Source organism: Martes martes, assembly GCF_963455335.1.
Source record: "Martes martes genome assembly, chromosome: 15".
NCBI lineage: Eukaryota > Metazoa > Chordata > Mammalia > Carnivora > Mustelidae > Martes > Martes martes.
In genome coordinates, this window is record NC_137903.1 from 42,564,426 (window position 1) to 42,591,933 (window position 27,508).

The 27,508-nt window shown below is 33.8% G+C and overlaps 1 protein-coding gene across 2 annotated transcripts in view; it reads right to left on the reverse strand.

Moving 5' to 3' along the window:
- Window positions 1-27,508, reverse strand: part of COP1 (COP1 E3 ubiquitin ligase) — a 267,982-nt gene that overhangs the window by 45,513 nt on the left and 194,961 nt on the right. For both annotated transcript variants that reach the window (XM_080823959.1, XM_080823960.1), the window contains exons 16-18: window positions 19,423-19,540; window positions 16,320-16,444; window positions 15,065-15,225 (exon numbers count right to left, since the gene is read on the reverse strand). In XM_080823959.1, the coding sequence (XP_080680085.1) occupies window positions 15,065-15,225; window positions 16,320-16,444; window positions 19,423-19,540 (404 nt within the window). The remainder of the gene's footprint in view (window positions 1-15,064; window positions 15,226-16,319; window positions 16,445-19,422; window positions 19,541-27,508) is intronic.

The window sequence follows — 27,508 nt, forward strand, 5'->3', positions numbered from 1 at the left end:
ACTAAATACAAAGTATACCGAAAACGTAAAACTAATTAAGAAACGCAGGCCAAAGACTGGAAGACAGACATCAGAACATTAACTGCGGTTTTGTTTAGGTGCTACTATTACAGGGCAAATTTTCCCTATTCTCTGTTTTCTAAAAGCTCTTTATTGGTGGAGAAAAATAGAACATTCTAAAGCAGAGATGATGAAGGGATAAAAAAGAAAGTCACTGGTCTCTTGAATAAGATATAACTGGATTCACAGGGTCCAAATGCTGAAGGTAAGTTTCTGCTTGGTCAGGCATTGCTTTATGTATGACAACAGGCTGAGAAGGAAGGTTGTGGTTATTCTGACTTGTTTTGAGTCTTTTGATATATAACCTGTATATTTTAGCAAGCATAAGAAAAAAGTGCATAATAATTCAAATGCAAATATTCATGCAAAGAACCAAAACCTCATGATTACTTTAAAAAGTAACTGCCACTTATCTATCACAAAGTAACAAACATGGCATCTAAACTGGGTGAGAGAATCTCTTCTAAGGGTTTATTCAAACCTATTCAGAGCCAAGAGTTTCATTCTTAATAACTCGGGTTGATGCAAATCTTTATACCTAAAAGACGTAAGACATACACAAGCTTAAAAGTAACTTATTTTTTTTGATAAATCTCAGTCAATAGAAAAAATAGACCTTCCAACAATTTACTAATATTACCAAAAAAACAAAACCCTTTCACTCTATTGGTTACATCAAGTGGAGGGGTTTAAAGTTAATATGAGATTTAAACAAAACAAACAAAAAATCCCAAAGCCAAAAGTTCTTTTTTTTCTCCATATCCCTAAAATGATGACTTGGAAAGCAGAGAATAAAAAGGAAAAGGGAAAATAAGTAAAAGCAATGTCGCTAATGTGTAGAAAACAACCTCAACTCTGGTCAAAATTAAGTGGTTTTCTTCATTCTACTTCTTCATTATAAAAAGAACGAAACCTATTTTTAAACATGGTGAGGACTGTGATGGATAGTGTAAAACCTACAGGGTAACCAGGCTTTCTCTTACCAATAAAGACTAGCAAGATCCCTATAAGGGATCCTAGAATTTGATTTGCCATCAACAATTCATCCTTTCCATTAGTACAGGAAAACACAATTGTCAGATCTTAAAAATCCAGAGAAATGTAAAAAGCTTAGAATTAAAGTCTTAAACCTTCACAAAACAGAAAACTTAAAGGAAATGGAAATACTCCTCATAAACACAGACTCCTATTGAATTCTGAAGCAGTAAGGCTAACCTTATTAACTGGGAGAGGCATAAACCCTCTTTTTAAACATAAATATCCACGGTAAGTGTCTACAACAATTATCCATTCTTATTAGTTGACATTTTGGATTTATCAGAACCACTATAGTCTTCCATTAGTACAAATAGCAAGGATTATCAGATGAATTATAGATCTGGTTGGTTAGCGAAAAACAGTAAGAGCACATAAGCATGATTTGTGAAACCTAAATTACTTTTGGCTGCTAAAAATAAGAATTATATATATTGAGCTACATATTTCAAAAGTATTTAGATAGTCTGGCATGAAATAAAACATCTCACTTATTTATCAGGTGAGAACACTACATGAGGATCCGTAAGAATTATACAATAATTCTTAGCAATATTTTTATAATAAAAAGATAAACTCTTGGGTCTCCGAAAATAAAGTCATGTTTGGAATGTTGTGAGAAATTAAAAAAAAAAAAAACAAAACAAAAAACGAACAACAACAACAAAAAAAAACCCCACTAAAAGCAAAGGCAATTACTACTGTTTTGCTTTCCCAACCTCTGGAAAGCAACTCACAAAGATATACTTGTTATGTCACAAAACCATCAGACATAACTGGATACTTAGGATTTAAAACAGTAAATTAACAAAAAGGAACTGAATCTTCAAGTCAGATTTACTTTCTGTATAATCTACCCCTAAACTTCCTATTTTCCTCAAAGTCAAAGAGCCTGAAGACAAACATAAGCAATATCAACTGTCTATTTAATTCTCAACAATGTGTAAACACTTTGGTCATCTAAACCAAAGGATTTGGATTTATTTTCTGCCTTTATCTTTACCTTTTGATTGGCTATCACAGTTCAAATAAAGAATCTATATTTTCATCCAAATTAATCTTCTTATCTAGAGTAAAAAAAGACCAACAAAAACAGGCCCCAAATTAAACAGCTTCTTTACAGCAATTATAATAGATTGACTTTTCTTTAATCTACATAATCAAATTATTTCTATGTTCAGCACTAATAATTTATCTACCATCCTAGAAATATCAACGCCAATTTTTGTAGCTTTACTTGGAAAAATGCTGCATAAAATGGGATTTAAGAAATGATAGAGTAAGGGGCGCCTGGGTGGCTCAGTGGGTTAAAGCCTCTGCCTTCGGCTCGGGTCGTGATCCCGGGGTCTTGGGATCGAGCCCCGCATCGGGCTCTCTGCTCAGCGGGGAGCCTGCTTCCTCCTCTCTCTCTGCCTCTCCGCCTACTTGTAATCCCTGTCAAATAAATAAATAAAATCTTTAAAAAAAAAAAAAAGAAATGATAGAGTAAGAGATCTGAAAGGCTATAAGGATCACATCAACAGAGAGACATCATGAGAACAACAGGGATTAATGTGAGACTAGTGAAGTAAAATATAAACATATATTTCTTTCCCCCAGATAGGATGCAAGTTTGAATCAGCAGGAAACACTTTTTCCTTAATCAGCTGCTGTCCTTAGTTAATTCTGATTTAAGTAATTGCTAACTATATTTTTATTCAATTAGAAAATAATTTTTCATACATATACTTCATATAAAACCAACTCAAGTAGTATTCATTAAAAACTTTTAAATCAAGGAAATGATATTCAATATTCACTCTCTAGGCTTCTACTTCTAATAGAAATTTGGTAGGAACCGTCAGAAGATAAACATTTAGAAATCAAAGTTAAATCCTTTCCCATCTCAAAATATTTTGGACAATTTTAAGTGTGGTGGGGTAATAATGAAATTATTCACTATCTCAAATTAATATATTTCTTTTTTCTCTTATGCAAGGCAAAGTAAAAATTTAAAAAAACCAAGCAGCTTAAAGATTTCTGTCAATTCTATGCTTGAAAATTGGCATTCTTCGGAAGGACAAACACTATTTCAAAAAAAAAGTTTAATGAGAAAAATTATGAGAACCATTCTAATGTAGGTCAAATTCCATTACAGCACATATAAAAATGACAATAATGATATATTTAAAATGTTGAGTGGCGGACCCACTAAATCTTATTTTGTTGATTTCATTACAATAGTCACCATAATATATCTAAAGCAACAAATGTTTTCACAGAGGCTGTCCATACAGCAGTGGACATTAAGGTCAAGGAATATTTACACTTAATATAATTAACTTAGAGAAGAAATAAATTACAGCTTTGCTTCAGTTTTCCACCACCTTCTTGTCTCCTCTCTTTTCTATTTCCCCACCCCACTCTAGCCTGGATGCTAAGGGAAGAGTGGGGCACTTAGGAGATGGGAGCCACAGTCTTCCTGGAAGTCAGGGTCCATGCTCAGAATCTTCGTTTCCTTCCACGCCCAAGACAAGAGTTCATTCAGATTGGCCCTCTTCCAGTCAGGAAAATTTTCTAAAGTGTTATAAACCATCCAGCTAGAGGAAAGAAGAAAGGAAAGGAAAGATAAAAGGAAAAAGAGAAACAGAAATGAAGAAAGGAGAGAAGAAAGAAAAAGAAGCTCCTATGTTGTCTTCTCCGTGTTCACTGAAGAATTCAGGATCAGAAACAGCTTAGTAGTGTGGGAAGTTAATATCAATTAAGGGTAATTTTTTTTTAATTAAAGAAAGGAAAAAGACTACATCTTATTGTTTTTATTTATATCTCTTCCCAAGGGGGTAAGAGAGTAGCAAAATCTAACAGATACTAGATATTCATAATTACAATCATTACCTCATTAGCAGATGCTGGAGAACCATTTATGCCTCTTGGTTACTATGTCTAACAAATCTCTTTCCAGTGGTAACATAATCATCCATTTCCAAGCTTAATTATTCATATAATTTTCCAAGGAGGCCTGGGGGACTTTTTAATACAAGTCTCCATCTTTCCTCCCCCAAATAGGGCTTCATGGATCTAACAATGTTTCGTTCATATGTATTTTTTAAAGATCCCAAGATGATTCTGATAATCAGTTTTGAAAATCACTGGTATGAATAAATTTTCCTCTAGATGCATTCTGTACTTTAATGAAAGCAGACAGGCTTTTTAACATGTGCTTTAGCTTCCCTGGTTGTGGGCAATCTGCTGCTTTATACACAGTGTTTACTGGGTCAGAGAGGAATGCCTATCTCTTAGATAAAAACATATAAATTGGAAAAATAGTTAAGTCTTCTTGAGAGAAGACTGAATTGTAAAATATAAGCAACGTTGAAAGGAAAGGAAGAATAGGCTATAAATCTAACAAAAATATTAAGCTAATAATAAATACCAACTTCTCTATAGCTGCATTAACTTTAAAATTTTCATTGTTTTTGAAAACAAGCAAAAGCCTGAGGGTTATCCCAAGGGGCACACTGGTAATTATAAAATGATTATATAGGTACCCATGAATGTTGATGTCAGAAAAACTAGTTTCTTAAACTATGTAATCTTGATATTACCACTGAGTTTCAAGTGAGTCTATTAGATGTTAGAAGTATTTTCTACCTCTACTCCAACATTTTAGTTTTAAAATTAGCATTTAATTATGAAACAAGCAAGATAAAGGAGACGCCTAAAAGACTATATCATTTATTATAAAAATTGTATACTAATTACACATTAGGTGCAAACAATTTGCTTTGTGCTAAAGGGTATTTTAAAAATGAATGACACTAATAGCAAACATTTATATAGCTCTTACTATATGCCAAAAACTATTCTAAACTCTTTATGTACCTTAACTTATTTTAACTTTATAATAACCCTAAGAGGTAAATTACTGTTGTCATCAGCATGTTATAGATGCGGAGGGGGCACCTGGCTGGCTTGGTTGATAGAGCATGGGTGGCAAATTCAGGCCTTATGCTGGGAATGGAGCCTACTTAATAAAAAATTTTTAAAAAATATAGATGAGGAAACTGAGCCACTGTACAGTTGAGGAACTTGTACAAGGTAACAGAAATACTATGTGGAAGATCTGACTCAACCTAGGTGATCTGGTTTCATAGTCGTGCTCTTACTCAATATAGTAGGATGCCTTTTTTCCAAGGAGTTTGCAGGTTAGCAGGGGATAAGAGACATGAAAACAAATAATAGTAAAAGGCAGTATATTAATTCATTCAGCAAATATATTTAATGGATAGGAATCATGAGAGATTTAGGTAAAGAAAAGGAGTCTTAAGAACATAAAGTTTTAGTTAAAACACTTAAAAAAGTGTTTCATTATATAAAGTTAGAAACTTATTAGATTAATTCATTAGAAATAGGAATATAAAAATGTATTTTATTATATGACTGAAAAAGATGCTCTCACTCAATATGGTTATAACTTTGTACAGTATGGGTGATAATACAGTTGACAGATTCCCAAGCCAAGTTTTGCTGGACTTGGTTTCAAGGGACAGAAATTAAGAAAATCCTTGTCCTGACAACCTTCATTCTAGAATTACAGAAACTTTCAATATGATTCCTGGTGTTTCAAGCCACAAGAAAAAATAGCCACCCTTAATAACTAATGCTTGTTTTTGAGAATATACATTTGTTTTAAATCATTTCTGAAGAGCTAAGGAAGTGTTAAGTGTCCTTTGTAAGTACTGCCTTTTCTCATTAGATATCCATTTAGAATTGGTGACCCAAGATTAGATAAGTATGTATGACATGCTATAGAAGTGCTAAAACAATGATGGGGGTAACCTACAGTCTCAGTGGAAGTTACAATGTACTCATGATCTGCTTCCAACAAAAATATGGTGTCTTTTTAAATAGATATGATCACTTAAGAACAGAAATAGGCATTTGCATTCTTGAGTCAATTTATATTTCATTCCATTAGTTTTAAGTCATGCCAACAGAAGGACCCACAGATAGAGAACATACATATTCTCCTCTACCTGACTCCATTCTCTGAATAAAGCAGTGATTAAAAAAAAAAAAAGATATAACAGAAATAAAAAATAAATAACCAGTAGTGTCCCAAATTTACCTTCACTTCAGAGCATTACTTTCAAGGAGGATGTAGGGTGTGGGAGACAGTGGAATAGACTTGAATTACAAACACCAAATTGACTGTGTTTATAAAACAATATCTCAATTGCATGGTATTTCCCTTTCAAGCAAAAATTTCTTTAAAAAAAAATTCTCAGTATATAAGCATACAATTTGTAAAAAAAAAAAAAAGTCAAAAGTTATCATTTTAGAAAATTGCTTAGAGAAACAATAAAAAATGATAACATATTTACTAACAAAATATTTTCAACTTGGCAGAGGTACTGGTATTACCATGTTTGATGCACACGGTGAAACACACGGTGAAACTGAACCCCCTGGATGTTCTTGTTTCTTGGTGCAAGAGCAAATGTAAATAAACTTTTCTGGAAGGCAAACTAATTTTAATCAAAAGTCTTAAAAGTATTCGTTTTTTTAAAATGGATAAACCTTGAAGGTTCTCTTCTAAAGAATTAATTAGAGATTTAAAGATTACAAAAATATTTAAGAAGGAGTATTCAAAGTATTCAAGTTATATAATAGTAAAAAGTAAACATTAACATCCTCAACAAAACACTGATATGCCAGTATGGTAAATTCTTAGAATAAAATAATATGCAGCCGCTGAAAATACTCTTTTCAAGCGTTAATGATAAAGGCAAAAGGCAGGGGTGCCTGGATGGCTCAGTCGTTAAGCATCTGCCTTCAGCTCAGGTCATGATCCCGGGGTCCTAGGATCGAGCCCACATCAGGCTCCTTGCTCAGTGGGGAGCCTGCTTCTCCCTCTCCCACTCCCCCTGCCTGTATTCATTCCCTCTCTCGCTGAATCTCCATCAAATAAATAAAATCTCTTTAAAAAAAAAAAAGGCAAAAGGTAAAGAATACATGAAAAAAATAAAAAAACAAATGATAATATGTAAAATACTCAATTTTATTTAAAAAAAAAAAAACAGGACCCATGAATGGAAAATAACATGAAGATTAATTACATTAAAATGTTACTATTGGTTATTTCTGGAAAAAGTGATAATAGACATTTTTTCTACTTTTTTATAAATTCTCTAAAATATACATGTATTCATTTCTAATTGTTTCTTTGAGTAACGAACTACAATAAGTCATTTAGTAAAAAAAGCCTAAAAGATAATGTTTCAAGATTATATTACACTCCATCCAAGTGTTTGCCAGGGACATTCACACTGATCCCCACACCCTCTTAAAATTGTAAAAATTTTCCTCTGAATCAACTATAAATTAGTTAAGAATAATTATTTAGTTAATGAGTTATCCTGACCATATCATTACTGCTTTTAGATATACTTAAAAGAATTTGAGTATTTAGGGATGTCATAGGAAGGAAAAGGGGGGGAGAAAACAAAATTTGTTAGTCCATATTAATACCTATGGAATATTGTGAATAAATAGTATATTTTAGAAAGAGAGGATGAAACTAGAAATGACATATACTGTTGATTACATATAGGCTTTATTAATCCAGATAATGGCTGTTTCCAAGAAGTATCAGCAAATTTTACTACATCTGGACACAAGAGGCCAAATAAATAATGTGGTATTTTTTAAAAAGTAGAGTCAGAAAATGAATTAAAATTGCAGCCTACTAAGCCCACCATCCTCTATATTCAAAAGTATTGAGCTGACTGCTATGTATGGAAATATAGCAAACCACACTTACTTCAAAGATTGTATAATCATGCAAATTGAATGTATCTGTTCAATATGGATTCAATATATTCAGATATACAACTTTAGAATTTATAGTTGCTTCTTCAAGTAAGTAGGTATTAAAGTTCCTTTATTATAGCAATTGAAACATATGATAGAGTTCTCATTTATATTTAAAAAATAACTAGTGATGAAATTAAATTTGAAATCCTAAAGAAAGGTAAAAAGATCTGTTATTCCTAATAGTTATTTCTCAAAAATCTGTATTTTTTAAAAATCATGAAAATTAAGACTGAAATAGGTAATGTAAATAATAAGATTTAGTCTTGGGAAAAAACCCTAGTAATTTGGCAGTAATAGAACATCTTTGTATTAATAACTCTAAACTACTAAGGTTTCTACAGTTAAAATGTCTTCAAGTGAATTAAAATAATAAACTAAAACCAAAATATAAAATAAACAATTCTGTATTCTTCATTTATGTAACAGTACCATTTCTATTCTAGAGAGGGCCTAAGTTGCAATTAAAATTCTTCTAGAAAGCAAAAAGAATATTTACTAGAGTCCAAATGAAACACTTTAAAATTCTTTGAAAATTAAATATGGTTGAAGAGATTTTGGCATTTTAGTGGTAGAAATGATAGAGCCATTACCAGTACAAGACAAAGCTAAGGAACAAAGGACAGAAGGATCTGTCAGCAACACTAAAAGTGACTGAACAAAGGTCCTTTTAGACACAAGAAAAGGACAGGAAAGAAGAAAAACAGACAAAGGACAAAGTATGGCCTCTCAGACTAAAAGAAACAACATTAGGGGCGCCTGGGTCTCTCAGCCAGTTAAATGTCTGCCTTCCACTCAGGTTGTGATCCCAGTGTCCTGGGCTCGGGCATGGGATCATGAAATGGAGTCCCTCAAGCCCCTCATTGTGAATTCCTGCTCAGCAGGGAGTCTGTTTCTTCCTCTCCCTCTACCCCACCCATCCCTTTGTACTCTTTCTAACTGATAAAATCTTTAAAAAAAAATTAAAAATATTGTCTTTAAATGAGAGTAATTAAAAGTAAAAATTGTAATCCTAAAGCAAAATAGACCACACAGCAAACATGAAGGCAGGAGAGCATGCTGTTAACTTCCACAGTACTGTGAAAGGAGAAGATGAAAGAAATACTACAATTAAGTTGATCAACATCTTAAAAAGGGCAGTGTATAACATTCTTTCCAGTTTATATGAAGGTTGGTAGAAATAGAAAGAATGGGAATTATATATGATCTTGGCTGATGGTTCAAAACAGGGCTTGAAATTACTGGTTCATTTCCACCTAAAAGTGGCCAAAAAGAAACACACACACACACACACACACACACCCTAGGTTATAAGGAAAAAAAAAGCTAAGCAGAAATTTAATCTGCTGGAAACTAATCTAAATATTGTAAGACTGAGATACTCTCCTAAAAGAATGTATCTAATTGTCTTAGTGCCTTTCCCTCTATCACCCATTTTTAATTGCCCATTCCCTCCCTATGACAAAATCACTGCCATAAATAACACAAAAGCATATGCATTTTTTACACTATCATTAACTGAGAATTTTAGGTCATTTTAGGTCATTTATTACAGTTAAATGATATGCCACTTACATTTGTCCAAAACCTAAAAAGACTTCCAAAGTTAAGCTGTTTTGTAAGTGACCTTAAATTGATCTCTTTCAGAAAACAATCAGTAAAGATAAGATCTGAACCGTCCCATCAACTCTCTAACATCTAACTGACCAACAACTACAGAAGAATGAACTAAAAAATTTTTATGGTGAAGGTGGAGATAGATGTCCTTCCCTTTGTTGAATAATGTTTTTATTTACAAAGTTAGATTTCCATTCTTCTCTTTGGTTGATTACATTTAAATTTTTTCTAAATTTATGGGGTGCATAGGTGGCTTAGTTGATTAAGCCAATTCTTGGTTTCCAGGTCATGATCTCAGGATGTTGAGACTGAGCCGTAAGCAAGGCTTGGGCTCAGGAGAGAGTCTACTTGAGATTCTCTGCCTCTGCCCTTACCCCCATCCTCCCTCTTTTTCTCTCAATAAATAAAATCTTTTAAAAATAAATAAAATGAAATTTTTCAAAATTAAATAAGATTGATCTCTTTCTTATGATCAAAATTAGGTAGAACAGAAATAAAGGACAGAAAGACAATAAAATGTTTGGCCTTTTTAGAGACAGCTATTGATTTCATATTTTAATAAAGTAATCTAGGTGAGATTAAACATGGTATTGTTTTACTACTCCCCAAAACAGCTCTCTGTATTTCACTATCTCCAACTTCTCCCTTCCCTTTCTTAAAACCACTCCAATCAAGTTTTTCTCATACCACTCCTTTCACTTTTTTTACTCATCTTACTTGTATACGTAGCATTTGACAAAGCCAATCAATCTTGAAAAACTTTTTCACTCCGCTTCCCAGGCACCAGTTTTCTACTATAGAGAGAACTACTCTTTCTCACTCCTTGTTGATTACTCCTTGTTGCTTTAATCACTGAACACTAAGGAACTCTCCAAAGTATGGTATTCACACACTTCTAGTATCTAATTACACTCCCTTGCAGAGATACCATCCAATTTCTTGGCTCAAACATCACAAGCTCACAGCTATCAATGTCTATCTCTGGCCCCACAATCTGCTGTGAACTCCAAACTTGGTATATCCACTTAGAAGACAAGTACGTCTCAAACTTGAACCAGTCTAAATGTCACCTCCTGTTCTCCCTTAAGGCACTTCTTCTGGTAGTCTTCTCAGTTACTGGCAACTCCACTCCTAAAGTTGCGGGGGTGGAGGGTGAACCTCAGTGTCATCCTAGACTTTTCTCTTTCACTCTCACGTGCAATTTATTGGTTCCTTGACACCTTATTGTCTATTCTCCAAAAGCCAAACTGATTTTTAAAAAACTGAATTCACATTTAATCACTCCTTTGTTCAAAATCCTAAAATGGCTCCAATTCACACCAGGTAAAAGCCACAGTCCAGACTTTAGTAAACAATGCTCTGTTGAAATGGTTCCTCTTCCCCCACTCTGAGATTGACTACTCTCCACCTAGTTCACTGTAGTGCAACCACACTGGATTCCTTTCTTAAGGCCACTATTACTGATCACTACCGCTAATCACTATTACTGATATAATCACTGAACACTAATTACTTTCTTACTTCAAGGTCTCTGAACTGTTTGGAGTTCTACCTGAAATCTCCTTCCACCCTTAAACATGGATTACATCTTATGTCCTTGTCTTTGCTCTAATTCAGCTACTCAGGTAGGTGATTCTGTCACCACCACTGAAACCTACAACTCCTTATTCCAGCACTCCCTGTCGCACTCTCCTGCTTTGTTTTCCTCCAAGTCACTCAACACCTTCTAATACAACTATTTATTTATTCTGTTTTTCCGCCTCCTTCAGCACATAAAATTTTAAGTCTCCTAAGAGGCCCAGAATTTTTCTTAAAGTTTTGTTCAAGTTTATCCTCCATATCTAGAACCATGACTACATATAATAAATATCTGTTAAATAAATAAACAAGACTCTCTCACACTTTCTGCCTCATCTAAAATAGGGAAATGAAGTTACTTTTCATGTACAAAGTGACTTATGCAAAAATCAAATTTAAAATAAATCTGGACTGATAATGAAGTGAGTTAGAGAACTTTTCATCTTTTTACTGGGAAATAAAGCAAGTTCCCAGGTGACGCTGATGTGTTGATCTAGGTAGCACACTTTAAGAATCTACTTTAGAAAGGTTATCCTATCAACTAGAATATGCATTCCTTTCAGTCTAATTAATTAGTTTTTTTACCTCCTTCCCTGACAAGGAAAATTCCTGAGAACATTTTAATCACATTTACCGTTCTGGCTTATTACTATCAAATACTTAATTCTATGTGCCTATTAAATCCAACAAGGTATCACTGCTTTACAAAGTCAATATGCATTTAGATTTACTATGTATTACCACTTCTATTCCTTTTTGCCATTTCCATTCCTTTCAACATCTGTGACTTTCATCTTTAGGTTCTGCATCCTTTCCTTCTGCCTTAAAAATATCCTTTCAGGTTTCCTTTACTATAGGTCTTCTGGTGGCAAATTCTTCATATTATTTATCTAAAAATGTTTTCATTTTGCTTTTGTCTTGAGAGATTTTCATTGGCTAGAGAAATATAGACCAGCAGGTATTTCCCTTTACACAGTAAAGATCTGGTTCCACCACCTCTGGTTTCTATTGCTTCATGAAAAAATTGGCTATCAGTCTAATTGCTGGTCTTCTGAAGCCAGTGACTTTTTCTCTGCCTTCTTTTAATAATCTCCCTTTGTGGGACGCCTGGGTGGCTCAGTCAGTTAAGCATCTGCCTTTGACTCAGGTCATGATCCTGGGTCCTGGGATCAAGTCCCACATCAGGCTCCTTGCTCAGCACGGAGTCTGCTTCTCCTTCTGCCTGCTGCTATCCCTGTTTGTGTTCTCTCTCTCTCTCTCTGACAAATACATAAATGGAAAAAAACTTCCCTTTGCATTTTATTTTCTATAGTTTGATTATGATGTGTCAAGGTGTGGCAGTCCTACCACCAGGAGGGGTCACAGGACCAGACACAATTAGCTTTAGTCTTCCACTAGGTTAGTTAGCTTTATAGAGGTATATAGGATAGGAAATTCAGCATGCACAACATCTTCAAACTTATCAGAAGGGCAAGCAACTATACATGTGCATAGCCTCTTGCATCTCTCCTGAACCCACACAAAGAGTATGCATAGTTGCTAAGGACAGATAGGGTACATGGGGTTCCAGATACAGAGATATGCCTGGTTTCCTGTCAGTCTTTATATTGCTCACTTTGGATAGATGTAAAGCCAATATGCCAACTCACATTTCTCTACGTCCGCGTGCAATAGTACAGATGGAGTTTCATAGTAAATTTACGAGATAACTAGCTGCTAGCAATAACATTCCATGTTTGTCCCTAACTCAGCACTTTTTCACAAAGTACTACCATGAGAAAGCAGATCCAAGGTCAGAGTTTCAGGCACACTTAAGTCTCTTCACGGTCCAAATGTAATATTAAATCTCTACTCACATTGTAAATTTACTTTTTGGGGTACAAGGGCTTAATGAATCTCTGCCTTGATGTCTTTCATCAATTTTGTAAAGTTCTCAATGATAATTCTTCTAATATTTGCTTCAGTTGTACTATTTCCTTTTTCTCCTTTTAGGTCTTCTATTGAATATATTAACTTTCTTACTTCATCCTTCATTTCTTTTCTGTATTTTTTTCATCCTATTTTTCTCTCCCTGCTTCCTTCTGTATATTTTCTTCCAATGTACTGAAAGTTCATTGACTCTCTTTTCTTCCATACAATCCATCCACTGAGTTCTTTAATTTGGGGAATTATAATTTTTTACTTCCCAGTTGAAATTTTCTATCTTATCTTTTATCTTGTCAGCATGGTTATTTTTAAGCTACATTTGATAATTCCGATATCCAGGGCTGCTGTGATTTTGTTCCTGTTGTCCACTGTTTAGGCTAAATTTATTCACAACATTTTGCCTTTTCCTATGTCTATCTGTTATTTACTGTGACTTAGCTACCGTATTTGCAATTTAAAACAAAATAAATCCCCAGATGATCTTTTTTAGATCTTCTTTCAAAGAGGATTTAAGTTTAACTAGCAATACAGGATCATTTCAATTTAATTTCAGGACTGATATGATCTGGAGTTGTAATCATTTTGAGAGTTTATCTTCTACTGGTTTACCCTAGACTACAGCCCTTTTTGGAGCCCTAAACCAAAGTAAGTTCACCCACGTAGGGGTAAGCACTAAATTCTAATACGTGTCCCCTGTGAAGCTGCCATAAGTGTTCTCAGCCATTCTACCAGGAGTGCCAAAGGCTTCCAGAGGAAAAGCATACTCCAAAGCCAGGTTTCCACTCTTATGCCATTAATTGTTTTCTATCTTATTTACATTCCAAAGTCTTTGAACAGGTTTATGTTGTTGTTTTTAAAATAAATATACTTGGTCCAACTTTTTTAGTTCTACTTACAGGGAAGATTAGTATAAATCACCTAGTCTACCACTGCCAAAACTGGAAGTTGATTAACAGAACTTTAAATAAGATAGGAATGGAATATAGCTAATTAAATTCAAATAGTATCAGCAACTCAGAATTCTCAAAGCACCCATCAAGGAAGAATTTTTTTGGTTCAAAAATAAAAACCACAGGGGCGCCTGGGTGGCTCAGTGGGTTAAAGCCTCTGCCTTCGACTCAGGTCATGATCCTGGGGTCCTGGGATCTAGCCCCGCATCGGGCTCTCTGCTCAGCGGGGAGCCTGCTTCCTCCTCTCTCTCTGCCTGCCTCTCTGCCTACTTGTGATCTCTCTCTGTCCAATAAATAAATTAAAAAATAAATAAATAAATAAATAAATAAATAAAAACCACCAAGTAAGCACCTAAAGAGCTATTTTTTTTTTCAAGAAGATGACATTAGTGAATGACTATTTATAAAAATCAAGATAATAAAAAGAACTACTATTTCATATAGCTTATGAGAAAGCTTATCCTTTAAAATAAGTGACAAGTTTAAGAAAACTTTTTTTTTCACAGTTTAGAAGTACAACTTTCTTATTAAGAAATTAAATGTTTTTAAATATTCTCATATAAGTGCCTTTTACAGACAGCAATTCTGCCCCAAAATAATATTTAATTAGGTGTACATATAGGGCACTCTCCTTTCCTACATCCAATTTTTTTCTTGCTAAGACAATACCAGATTCTGCTAAATGTTTATTGAGTATATACTGCAAATGATCTTTAGGGAAAATGAGACACAGTATGTACTCTAGAAATTTCCAGTCTTACAGAAGAGATATAAATAGACAACGTGATAATGCTAAAACAGAGGTATGTACAATATGCTATGGGCACACAGGAGAGACATTTTATCAGTGTGATGCTGTTCCATTAGTGATATTTCAATTACTACCTAAAATGCTTATTTACTTTGATGATGCAATACTAAGCAAAAAAGAAAATTTGTATCACATATCAATTTTTATTTGAAACTTAAAAAAATTCAGATGTGAATACACAGACAGAAAGTGTTATATGAGACATCAAGATGAAAAAACTGACATGAACACTTACCCCATCTGGCAGTGCCCTCCAGCACACAGCACTAACAAATTCATTTGTATCATCTTCTTTTCGGTCTTTATCCAGAACACTTTTGACCGTATCAAACTTAAAAGTTAGCAAAGTCTTAGAAAGTCCTTTATAGTACAAATAAAGAGAGTTGTTCTCACTTCCTGAAAAAAAAAGTTTAAATAAATAATTTTTTAGAATGGGAGAATTCAGAATTAGGGTGTCACATTCATAAGGTAATTATTAATTAATGTTTAAGCTCAAAGACAAAACTTTTATGGTTGAATTTGAAAGACCCAGAGCACAGGATTTCTTGGGAATCATGTGAGAAAAAGAATCATAGAAAAAAAGCTATACTTTACTAATCTAAAGAAATAATAACTGGTAAATGATTTAACAACATTGATAACTGTAAGGTTAAAATTACTGTCAAAATTTCATTTATAGCAGAGGTTTAAAGAAGACCAGAAATTTGTTATTACAGTGTGAATCTTACATGACACTTAGAAAGATTTCTAGGGAGGGGGAGATTATAGTACTTACAAAGGCAGATTTTTAATAACCTACAAAATTTATGTCCCATTCCCCAATAAAGACACCACTCTATTATATAACTGGCCTATAAGGAAAACTGTATTTTTGAGTAGCCTATCAAGTAAAATAATTATAAGAGATTTGCTTTGGCAGGGTTTACATTATATATACAACTTCACTAAATAAAGGTCAAGTCATGTGAAAAGAATTGATGAAAGTTCATATAATAGACAGTACGTGTATTAAGCATTTGAACATTACCTAATTTGATTTTTCTACTTCTGATGTAAAGTTGTAAAAATTACCAACAACAAAAGCCCTAGAATAACAGATCAGGATAATCTAAATAAACTGCTTAATGAAGGGAATGCTCTGTAGGGGAAAATGAGTATCAAGCGTAGGAAGACAAATAATGTCTCTGAAATTAGGACATTAGCAGAAATTAATGTTTTCTTTTACATAGTATCTATAGAAATTATGTTACAATGGATAACAATTATAAAACATATTTAATAATCTTATGCTATTTCACGCAGTGAGGGTTTGTGCCCCCTAAAGGAGGGAATGACTAATGCTTATTTCAGCACAACCGCAGAAGAATTCAATATGCTACTTTCTGGATGTACAGATCACTTCCTGACTAGGTATATAGTATATGTTCATTGAATGCAATTTCAGGGACAAATTCCTGTTAAAAAGTTCAGGAAAAGATGGTTTTACTTACCACAAGCTATATAATCACCATTGGAAGCAAGGCCTACAAAGTTTTTTTCATTGATGTGACCCTTGAAGGAACGTAGACAGTATGGTTTCCCTACATTCCACAGCTTTAGCTGGCTGTCTGTTGAGCTGAGGTAAACACAAAAAATGAGAATGCAATTAAGATTTCATGGTCTGAAATGCATCCCTACTAATTAGAGGCAATCCAGTTTGGTGCCTTAGGATGCAGAATATGGAGCCAGATTTTCTGAGTTATAATGTTCAATATACCATTAATTTGCTTTTGGCCTTGGGAAAATTATATAGCCTTTTCGGCCTCCATTTTGTTCATTAGTTATTTGTGAAATAGAGTGATTCCTACATTACTGAATTAGATAAATTCTATAGGACGTGAAAACTAATTCATTTAAAATGTTTCTAATAGTCCCTGGGCATGTAGGAAGTGCCTACTAATAAACATTACTCATCAATACTATCACATCACCACCACCAAATAAAAAGAGTCCCATTGGGAGTTGTGTTTAATTTCAGGGATACACTCTATTCCACTTGACTTGATTAACTTTTCAACTATTGAATTGCATTGGTGTAATAAATTTAACCTATTGTGACAGCTTAGTTGTATCTACAGAGGTGGAACATAATGAATGACTGGAATGGTCTATATAAAGTAATTTATTTACTGAAATAATAGGCAAATGCAAATATTTGCCAAAAATTAATTGAATGTAAAGACTGTTGGTAATCTTATCATACAGAGCCAGTTTTAGAACTTGAATAAAAGACCATGTTTTTGTTTTTCTTTTCGTTACAAAATTCCAATCATACCATACACATTAGGTTGTAAATTTCTTATCCTTATTTTTTTTTTAAGATTTTATTTATTTATTTGACAGAGAGAGACACAGTGAGAGAGGGAACACAAGCAGGGGGAGTGGGAGAGGGAGAAGCAGGCCTCCCGCTGAGCAAGGAACCTGATGTGGACCTCGATCCCAGGGCCCTGGGATCATGACCTGAGCGGAAGGCAGCCACTTAATGACTGAGCCACACAGATGCCCAAATTGCTTATCCTTTATTTGATAATTTGCTTTATAATTTTTCTGTAAAATAAACATATTTTGATATCTTTGTCATGACTACACAATAAATCATCTTTTCTCTTACTGTAACATTCACAAAATATGGTACCATGCTGAATGCTTTACATTTATTACTTCATTTAAAGAGTCACAACATAATAACTATTATTAGCTCCAGTTTAGAGATGAGGCAACTGAACATGAGAAAGTTAAGGACATTTTCAAGGTACCACAGCTAGTCAAAAGCAGAGCCAAGACTGAAACTGTCTTATTACAGAGGCCAAACTCCAAGATCTTTAAATACTTCTCTATTGCTTCTCACCATTTTTTCAATAGACATTTATGTTGTTTTAATTTTTTTTCCCAACAATGTTGCACTGAATATTTCTTTAGGTGTGTAGATATTTTTATTGGCCAGGAATTCACGTTATGGCAATATATGTATATTTTAATATTACTTTTTAACATTTCCAAACAAAGTTGTGGATAAATTTATTCTAAAAACTTCTAAACCTCAAACATATTCAAGAAAAGAAAATCATGATTTATAAAACTTAAGAAGGACAAGAGATCGGTGAAAATACAAAAAATATATCCATATTAATAAGGTCAATTAAAATTTCCTAACTTTATAATATTAAGTATACATATATTTCAACTACTGGAAATCAAACTGATTTAACATTTATAAATCTGAAGTTAAAGAAAAATATTTTTGCCATATAATCTACCATCCACATTTGAATCTGAATAAAATTTTAATTATATACTGCCCATTATTATTCCTAAAGACAGGATACATTTTGATCTGTTAACACTAATTTAAGCTATGAACTAATTACCTAGTCCCCTTGTTTCCCTTGGAAAACTCAGTTCTCACTTTTTTCCCCTTGTTTGTAATTCAGTTCAAATTACCTTGCTAAATCAATTCAAATTACCAACTTATTATCTAGAGCGACCAGAATAGAGGTAGATGTGGTGGGAGATACCAAGTATTAATGCCAAGGCACTGGCATTAATAATCTCCTAAGATTAGAGATTAGAAACTAAGTGGGGGGGGGAGTGAAAAGAAGAAAAGCAATGTATCATGAAGCATGAAAAGAAATTACAGATACAAAAAAGAGAGAAATTAAGAATGATTATTTGTTAGGGTAATATAAAATAAAGAGGGGGTGCCTGGGGAGATTAGTCACTTAAGCATTGGCCTTCAGCTCAGGTCACGATCTCAGGGTCCCAGGATGGATCCCTGTGTCAGGCTCCCTGCCCAGCGAGGGGCCCGCTTCACCCTCTCCCTCTGCTAGTGCTCTCTCTTTCAAATAAGTAAATAAAGTCTTTTAAAAATGAATAAAATAAAAAGAACTATGAAATGGGCTAACAGAAAGAAGAGATTGCCTGTTAGAAGCACTTTGTCAACGATACTTTGGCAACTGAGGTTTATTTATTGAGATGACATCTTGTTAACCTTCAAACAAAATAAAAGACAACTAAAAGCCTACATTATAATTCTCTGGTGCGGAAGGCTTCTCAAAGGATATCTGTCAAGTATAAGCCATATTTACTTACTTTCCCAAAACATATTTAAAACTTACCATGAAACCACAGGGAAATCAAGTAACACAGAATCAACCAAATATTACCGAAAACCAAAAATACTACTACTATACTGTAACGTAGGTAAATACACAATAACACACTGATTTTAATAGATAAAATACTTCTCATTCTATTCCATCAACTACGTTGTTTTTCTCTTAAGGAGAATCAGTGACCAAAACCCAGTCTGAAGGTCAAATGCTGAAGCACTAAAAACTATCAACATCAGGATTTTATTCATAAAAAGCATAAAAAAGTGAGCAATACAATCCAAAATATACATTTAATTAGAGAATTATTTTTAAAATCTTCTATTTATGAAAAAGTACATATACCACGGTGTTGCTCTTTACAGATACCCACAGTGACACTATAAAACTGGTAAATGATGACAGAGCTCTGTATTAAGCTTAACCTCAGGAGAGTAATACTCACGCAGAAACAATTTCCTCACCACTCACAAACTTTGCATAAGATACTGCTTTTCGGTGTCCTTTGAATACCATGATTGGCTGCTTAGTGTTACGAAGATCATAGTAGTGGACACAGTGATCTAAAACAAAGTAAAACAAAACAAAAAGAGAAAAATGTAGTAAATGAAGAAACAGAAAGCAAAGCTCATTTTAAATGGTTTTGGTGCCTTTCATCAAAAGTTGAAGGGATAGTATCAAACCTGTAACAGCAGAAAACTAAGTGCTATGATTTTCAAAAACAAGAAAGATATAGTAGGTTTTCTGTTTTCAATCTAGGAGATATGGCTGCATAAAAAGTATATACACATATGCCAACATCAATCTGAAAGGGAGTTCCACTGGTATTTCCAGTGATCCTGGCTCTAAAACCAGAGTATTAAACATTCAAAGTAACTGAAAATTTTAAAATGTATCCTTACATTTTAGATGTACCTTGTTTTTAAAAAAGGTGATATAAACATTTTAGGCTTCTGGTTAAAGATAATGCTATATAATTCCCTGCATTTGCTTTTTAAAAATACTTTCTTGAGACACATTTAACATATAATAAAACCAACTCACTGTTAAGTACACAGTTCATTGATTTTTAGTAACTTTACCCAGTGGTGCAACCATAGCCAAAAATCAGTTTTGGAACAGTTTCCTCATCCCAGTAAGATCCATTTACCTATCACTCAAATCAACCACTAGGCAATCACTACAATCACTACATCTAACTTTCGCTCTATAAATTTACCTTTTTCTTACATTACTTTCAGACAATACATGGCTTCTATGTATGGCTTCTTACACTTTACATAAAGTTTCTAAAGTTCATCCATGTTTTAACACATGTCAATAGTTCATTCTTTTTTATTGCTGAATACTACCTATTATATGGATACTCTACATTTTGTCAACCCACTCACCAGGTGAAGGACATTTGTTTCCACTTTTTGGTTACAAAAATTAATACTGCTATGAACAATCACATTCAAGTCTTTGTGAGGACATGTATTTGGGTCTCAGGTAGATGTCTAAGAAGTGTTAATTACTGCATCATGTGGTAACTTTGTGTTTTTAAGAAACTGACAAACTGCTGACTGTACCATTTTACATTCCCACTAGTAATACATGACGGTTCCAGTTCCTTTACATGAGTTCTTTGAAAATTTTGGATACAATTAAAAAAAAAGTTTTATAAATATTTACAAATATTTTCAACCATTCTGTTGCTTGTCTTTCTTATTTTCTTAACAGTACATTTTGAAGCAGAGAAATTTGGGATTTTGATAAGGTCCAATTTATCTTTTTCTCTTATAAACTCACAAAAACCTTTGACAATTCCAAGGTCTTAAAGATTTTTCCTCTATTTTTTTGTAGCTTTGTTTTAGTTCTTACATTTATGTGTATGATCAATTTTAAGTTATTCTTTCTGTATGGTGTGAAGCATAGGTCAAAGTTCATCTTTTTGCATGGGATGGAGCTGCATCCAGTTGTCCCAGCAAGAACTGAAAACAAATTTTTTCTCTGCTGAACTGCTTCAGCACCCTTGTTGAAAATGAACTGACTACTAATTCTAATCAAGTGGTCTATATATGTCTACTTCCTGCCAGCACAACGTCTTGTGTAACTGTAGCTTTAAAAAAGAAAAAAGATTTCATTTATTTATTTTTAAAAGATTTATTTATGGGGAGCGGACAGAAGGAGAAGGAGAAATAATCTCAAGCAGATTCCCTGCTGAGCAAGGAGCCTGACATGGGGCATATGACCTCGAGATCATGACCTGAGCCAAAATCAAGAGACAGATTCATAACCAAGTGAGCCACCCAGACACCCCTAAGATTTTGTCTGTAAGTTAATTTCTACACCCAACAAGAGACCTGAACTTAGAACTCCAAGATCAAGACTCACATGCTCTAACAACTGAGCCAACCAGGAGCCCATAACTAACTGTAGCTTTAAAATTTTGAAATTCAGTAGAAAAAATCTTCCAACTTTGTTCTTTTGTAAGATTGTTCTGGCAATTCCTGTCCTTTGCATTTCCACATAAATTTTCGATCAGCTTATCATTTCCTGGGAAAAAGCCTGCTGGAATTTTTACACAGATTGAGTTGAATCTATAACTCAATTGCAGGAGAATTCTCTTACAATATTATGTCATCCAACCTATGAACAAAAATGTCTGCATTTATTTATATCTGATTTAATTTCGCTTAACAAATTTTTGTCATGTTCAGTGTACAAGTCCTGCACTTACTTTATCAAATGTATTCCTTAAATATTTTATTCTTTTTGATGTTATTCTGAACAGAATCTTATTTTTAGACTATATATTGTTCATGTTTAGAAAGATAATTTTTATACTGCTATTTTATTCTGTGGCCCACCTGAACAATTAATTGTTCTAATTTTTTTTTAAGATTCCTTAAAATTTTCTATATATGGGATGGCATCACCTGCAAATAAAGACAGTTTAATGTTTTCTTTCAAATCAGGATATCTTAGTTCCTTTTCTTCCCTGGCAGTACTAGCTAGAATCTCCAGTACTATGCTGAACCAAAGAAGTCAAGTGAACATCCTTGACTTGTTCCCACTTGTAGGAGAAAAGCATTCAGTCTTTCACCAGTAACTGTGATATTCCCTAGTAGTTTTTCAGAGACATCTTCTATCAAATTGAGGAAGTTTACTGCTACTTGTTAAGAATTTTAATCATCAACGGATATGGAATCTTGTCAAATACCTTTTCTATGTTTATTGGCATGACTGTGTGGTTTTAACTCTTTCTATTAATATGGTATGTTACATTGATTGATTTTTGGATATTAAACCAATCTGGTTACTCCTGGGATAAATCTCACACTGTCATAGTGATAATCTTTTAAATATACCATTGAATTTGCTTTGCTAATATTTTGTACAAGGAATTTGCATCTATAGTCTATGAAGAATACTAGTCTGTTTTTCTATCCATGTGATATCTTGGGCTTCTGGTTTTGAAAATTCTTCAGGGAAGAATTTATGAATACTAGTATTATTTCTTATCATTTTATAAAATTTACCAGTGAAGCCATCTGGGTCTCTGCCTTTCTTTGTAGGAATACTATGTCACTCAATTTCTTTCCTTTTCATAGGTCTATTCAAGTTTTATACTTCCTCTGAGTCAATTCTGGTAATATGTGAAGTTCTAAAATTCGTTCACTTCATCTACATTAAGATGGATACAGTTCTTCAGAGTATTCTACTGTAATCTTTTTAATATCTGAAGGTCAGCCAGCAGTGACTTCCCTTCTTTCATTTTTTTTAAAGATTTTATTTATTTATTTATTTATTTATTTATTTATTTATTTAGAGAGGGAGCATGTTAAGCAGGGGCAGAGAGAGAGAAAGATTCTCAAACAGACTCCATGCTAAGCACAGAGCCCAACGCAGGGCTGGTTCCCAAGACCCTGAGATCATGACCTAAGCCAAAATCAAGAGGTGGACACTTAATCAACTAAACTGCTTAGACATCCCTCCCTCAATTTTAGTGATCTGTGTCTTTTTTTCTTAGACTTCCTAAAGGTGTGCCAGTTGTGTTGCTCTTTTCAAAGAACCAACTTCTTTATTCTTTTTTTTTTTTTTTTTAAAGAGAGAGTGCAAGTGGGGAGCAGGGGCAGAGGGAGAAAGGGAGAGAGAGAATCCTAAGCAGGCTCCACATTCAGCATGGAGCCCATGTGGGACTTGATCTTATGACCTTGAGACCATGACCTGTGCCAAAATCAAGATTTGGATGCTAACAAGATGGGATCAGGAGGGAGACAAACCATAAGAGACTCTTAATCTCACAAAACAAACTGAGCGTTGCTGGGGGGAGTTGGGGTATGGAGAGGATGGTTCGGTTATGGACATTGGGGAGGATATGTGATATGGTGAGTGCTGTGAAGTGTGTAAGCCTGATGATTCACAGACCTGTAACTCTGGGGCAAATAATGTATTATGTGTCAATAAAAATAATTAATTAAAAAAAAGAGTTGGATGCTTAACTGACTGAGCCACCAAGGCGCTGCTCAAAGAACCAACTTTAGTTTTACTGATAGTTTTCTCTATCATTTTTCTGTTCACTATTTCATTAATTTCCACCCTATTATTTCCTCCTTCTGTTTGTCTTTGGCTTTGTTATTTTTTTATAGTTTTTTTATGGTCAGAGCTTAGATTATTGAGGTCTTTCTCTTTTTTAATATAAACATTTGAAGACAGACATCTCTTCTATTTTTTTTAAGATTTTATTTTTAAGTAATCTCTAAATCCAACATGGGGCTCAAATTTACAACCCCAAGATCAAGAGTCACATGCTCCACTAACTGAGCCAGCCAGGCGTCCAAAACAGACACTTCTTCTAAGCACTGCTTCAGCTGCTAGCACAGATTCTTTTTTAAATTTTGTTTTAAAGATCATATTTATTTATTTGACAGAAACAGCAAGTGCACACAAGCAGGTGGAATGGCAGAGAGGTAGAGGGAGAACTAGGCTCCCCAACAAGCAGAGAGACCGACATGGGGCTTGATCCCAGGACTGTGGGATCATGACCTGAGCCAAAGGCAGACACTTCACTAAATGAGAGGCCCAGGTGCCCCTGCTAGAGCAGATTTTAATATGATATTTTTATTTATATTCCCTTCAAAATATTTTCTAATTTTCCTATTTTTTCTTTGACCAAAGGGTTATTTAGAAATTACCAAATATTTGTCAATTTCCTAAATTAACTATTGTTAACTTCTAATTTAATTCGTTAGTCAGAAAATATGAGTTTTATTATTTCAATCCTTTAAAATATATTAACGTTATTATATGACCTAATATATGGTTTATCCTGGAGAATGTTCCATGTTTGCTTGAAAAGAAGGTATACTATACTGTTCATGAGCGGAGTGTACTGTATGTGTGTCCATTACGTCAGGATGATACTGTTCTTCAATCTTCTACACACTTGCTACTCTTCTGTCCAGTTGTTCCGTCAGTTACTGACAGTAGAGTACTTAAGTCTCCAACTACTTTTGAATTGTCTTTCTCCCTTCAATTCCATAAATTATGTATTTCAAAATAGTTCAAGTGTACGTATATTTATAATTGTTATATCTTGCTGCTGAACTGAACCTTTTATCATTATAAAATGGTTTGCTTTGTTTCTAGCACCAATTTTTACTTACAATCTATTTTGTTCGATTTAAATATAGCCATGCCAGCTCCTTGGTTACTGTCTGCATGAAATGTCTTTTTCCATCTTTTTACTTACAATCTATTTGTGTCTTTGAATCTAAAGTTTATCTTATAAACAGTATGTAGTTGGCTGTTTTTTTCACCCATTCCACCAATCTCTGCATCTTGGGAGTATGTAATCCACTTACATTTAACATAATTATTTATATGATAGGATTTATACCTACAACTGTGCTTATTTGTTTCTTTTACATCTTTTTTGGTTCTATATTCCTCTTAGCCTTTTTTGTGTTAAACAGAAATCCCCCAGGATAACACTTTTGTTCGTTATTGCTGTTTTTTATTATTTTTAGAAGTTATTTTCACAGTGGTTTTCTGCAGATTATAATTAGCATGTGAGTTTTTAAAAATGTAGTTCAGATTATCACTAAGTTAATTTTAATATTTATGTGAAAATTTTGCTCTAATATAGCTCTTCTCTCCGACCCTGCCCTTTGTGCTAATATGGACATATGTATTATATCATTTTAGGGTATAAGTGCATGAACACAATTTTATAATTGTTTTACTTAGTTGCCTTTTTTGCTGTTATTGTTAAAGAGAGGGAGAGAAAATCTTAAGCAGATTCCCAGCCTAGTGTGGAAACCATCACAGGGCTTGATCTTAGGACCCTGAGATCATGACCTGAGCCGAAATCAAGAGTCAGACACTCAACCAAACCACCCAGGCACCCCGCAGTTGCCTTTTAAATCAGTTAGAACTGATAACAAAAAATATATTTGAACTATCTTTTATTATACCAATATAATTATCTTTACCCAGTGTTTTTTATTACTCTATGTGGATTTACATTACTATCTTATACCCTTTTCTTTCAGCCCGAAGGACTGCCTATAGTATTTCTTGTTTGGTAGGTTTTCAAGAAAAGAACTTGCTCAGTTTATGTTTATCTGAGAATGTCTTAAATTCTTCATTTTTTTTTCTCCTGGGAAGTTTTGCTGGATACAAAACCCTCTTGACAATCTTTTCAGCATTTAGAATGTATCTCACTGCCTTCTAACTTTCATGGATTCTGATGAGAAGTTGCTAATCTTACGGAGGATTGCTTTTGTGCTGAGTTGCTTTTCTCTTGCTGTTTTCCAAGATTCTCTCCCTGCCTTTGGTTTTAAATAGTCTGATGTGTTTAGATGCCATATCTTTGAGTTTATCCTACTTCGAGTTCACTAAGCCTCTTGGGTATGTAAATTGATGTTTTTCATACAATTTGAGAAGATTTTTGGCCACTTTTTCTTTAAATATATTTCCATCCCTTTCTCTTATTTCCTTCTTTTCTGAGAGTCTATTTATGGTGGCATGCTTAATGGTGTCCACAGATTTCCAAGGCTCCATTCATTTTTCTCCATTCTTAACTGGAAAATCACTATTGACCTATCTTCTAGTTCACTGATTCTTCAATTTGCTCATGAGCCCCTCTAGTGAATTTTTCATTTCAGTTATTACACTTTTCACCTACAGAATTTCTATTTATTTTTTCCTTTTTTAAAATACTACTTGGTGAGATATATTTTTATATTTTTTCATTCTTTAATTATGTTTTAATTCAATGAATACATTTAATATAGATACTTTAAGGTCTCTATCTAGTAAGCCCAATTATCACAGGATAATTTCTACTAATTTTTCCTGTTTCTATGCATGTGATAGTTTTTTTTATAAAAAGTAGACATTTTGATAATATAATGTAGTAACTCTGAAATCAGATCCTACCTCCCTCTCCTGGGACTTTTGTGACTTGGCTTTTGTTTTGGTTTTGTTGCCACTTATTTGTCTACAGACTTTTCCAGAAGTGAATCTTTAGTCTGTAAATCATTGTTGTATGGAAACACTTAAGTCTTGACCGGTTTTCTTTTTAAAATTTCTGGCTTTTTCTTTTACCTAGATGAATAAAGGTAGCTCCTGGGTCAGCAGTGCTAAGTAGCCACAAAGTTTTCTTAATTGTTTTGAGCCAGTACGTTTTCCATCCTTTGCCCAGGGCAGCTATGTGTTACAGCATCCTTTCAAAGATCAGGAACTTTTAAATCTCCATTATCCTTCACTTCTTACTTACAGAGTCAATCAGAGGTAAGCAACTAGAGCCCTTTCCATTTTTTCCCAGATAAGTACATTGGCCTGAACATGTAAAAAGCATTCTACATCCCAGGAACATCTAAGAGTTTTTTCAAAGCCCCTGTGGCTGTTTTGTTGCCCAGATCTTCCTTTTAAATTTTTGACTGGACTCCTGTTTCCCCATCTGGTATCACAGCCTTAGACAATTGTGATACTACATCTGATTGTTTTCAACAAGACTCTGGGTACAGGTCTTTTCCCATGGAGACTCTGAGTCAGGTCAAACAGAGAAAACATCTTGTGAATGTGGCTTTTTCCAGTAAGCTGTAAGTCAGGTCGAACGTGACCATGATCTAGAAATGGGATTTTCTGACAAGTTCCCACACCAGCAGTTTTTTCCTACAAGGCTGCTGGTTTTCAAGGCTTATATGCCACAAGTTAGCTCAGTTTTTATAAATTTGCCTGTAGTTTTTAATGCTTATCTGGAAGAGTATTCCCACATTTTTTCTGTTCATTATTGCAACTGCATTAAGTGATCACCTCACTTGACAGCAATCAACTTATTATTGCAATTGCATTAAGTGATCACCTCAAATGACAGCAATCAGCTTATACTGTGGAGATATAAATGTATAGTGGCAATTTGTTTGGCATGTGCTAAAGTAAAAATGGAAAAAAAATCCTGCTTCAAGTGCCATTCTCATGTTAAATTTATCAGTTACAAAAATTAAACTTCTCTTTTGCATTAATAATTCAAAATTGAA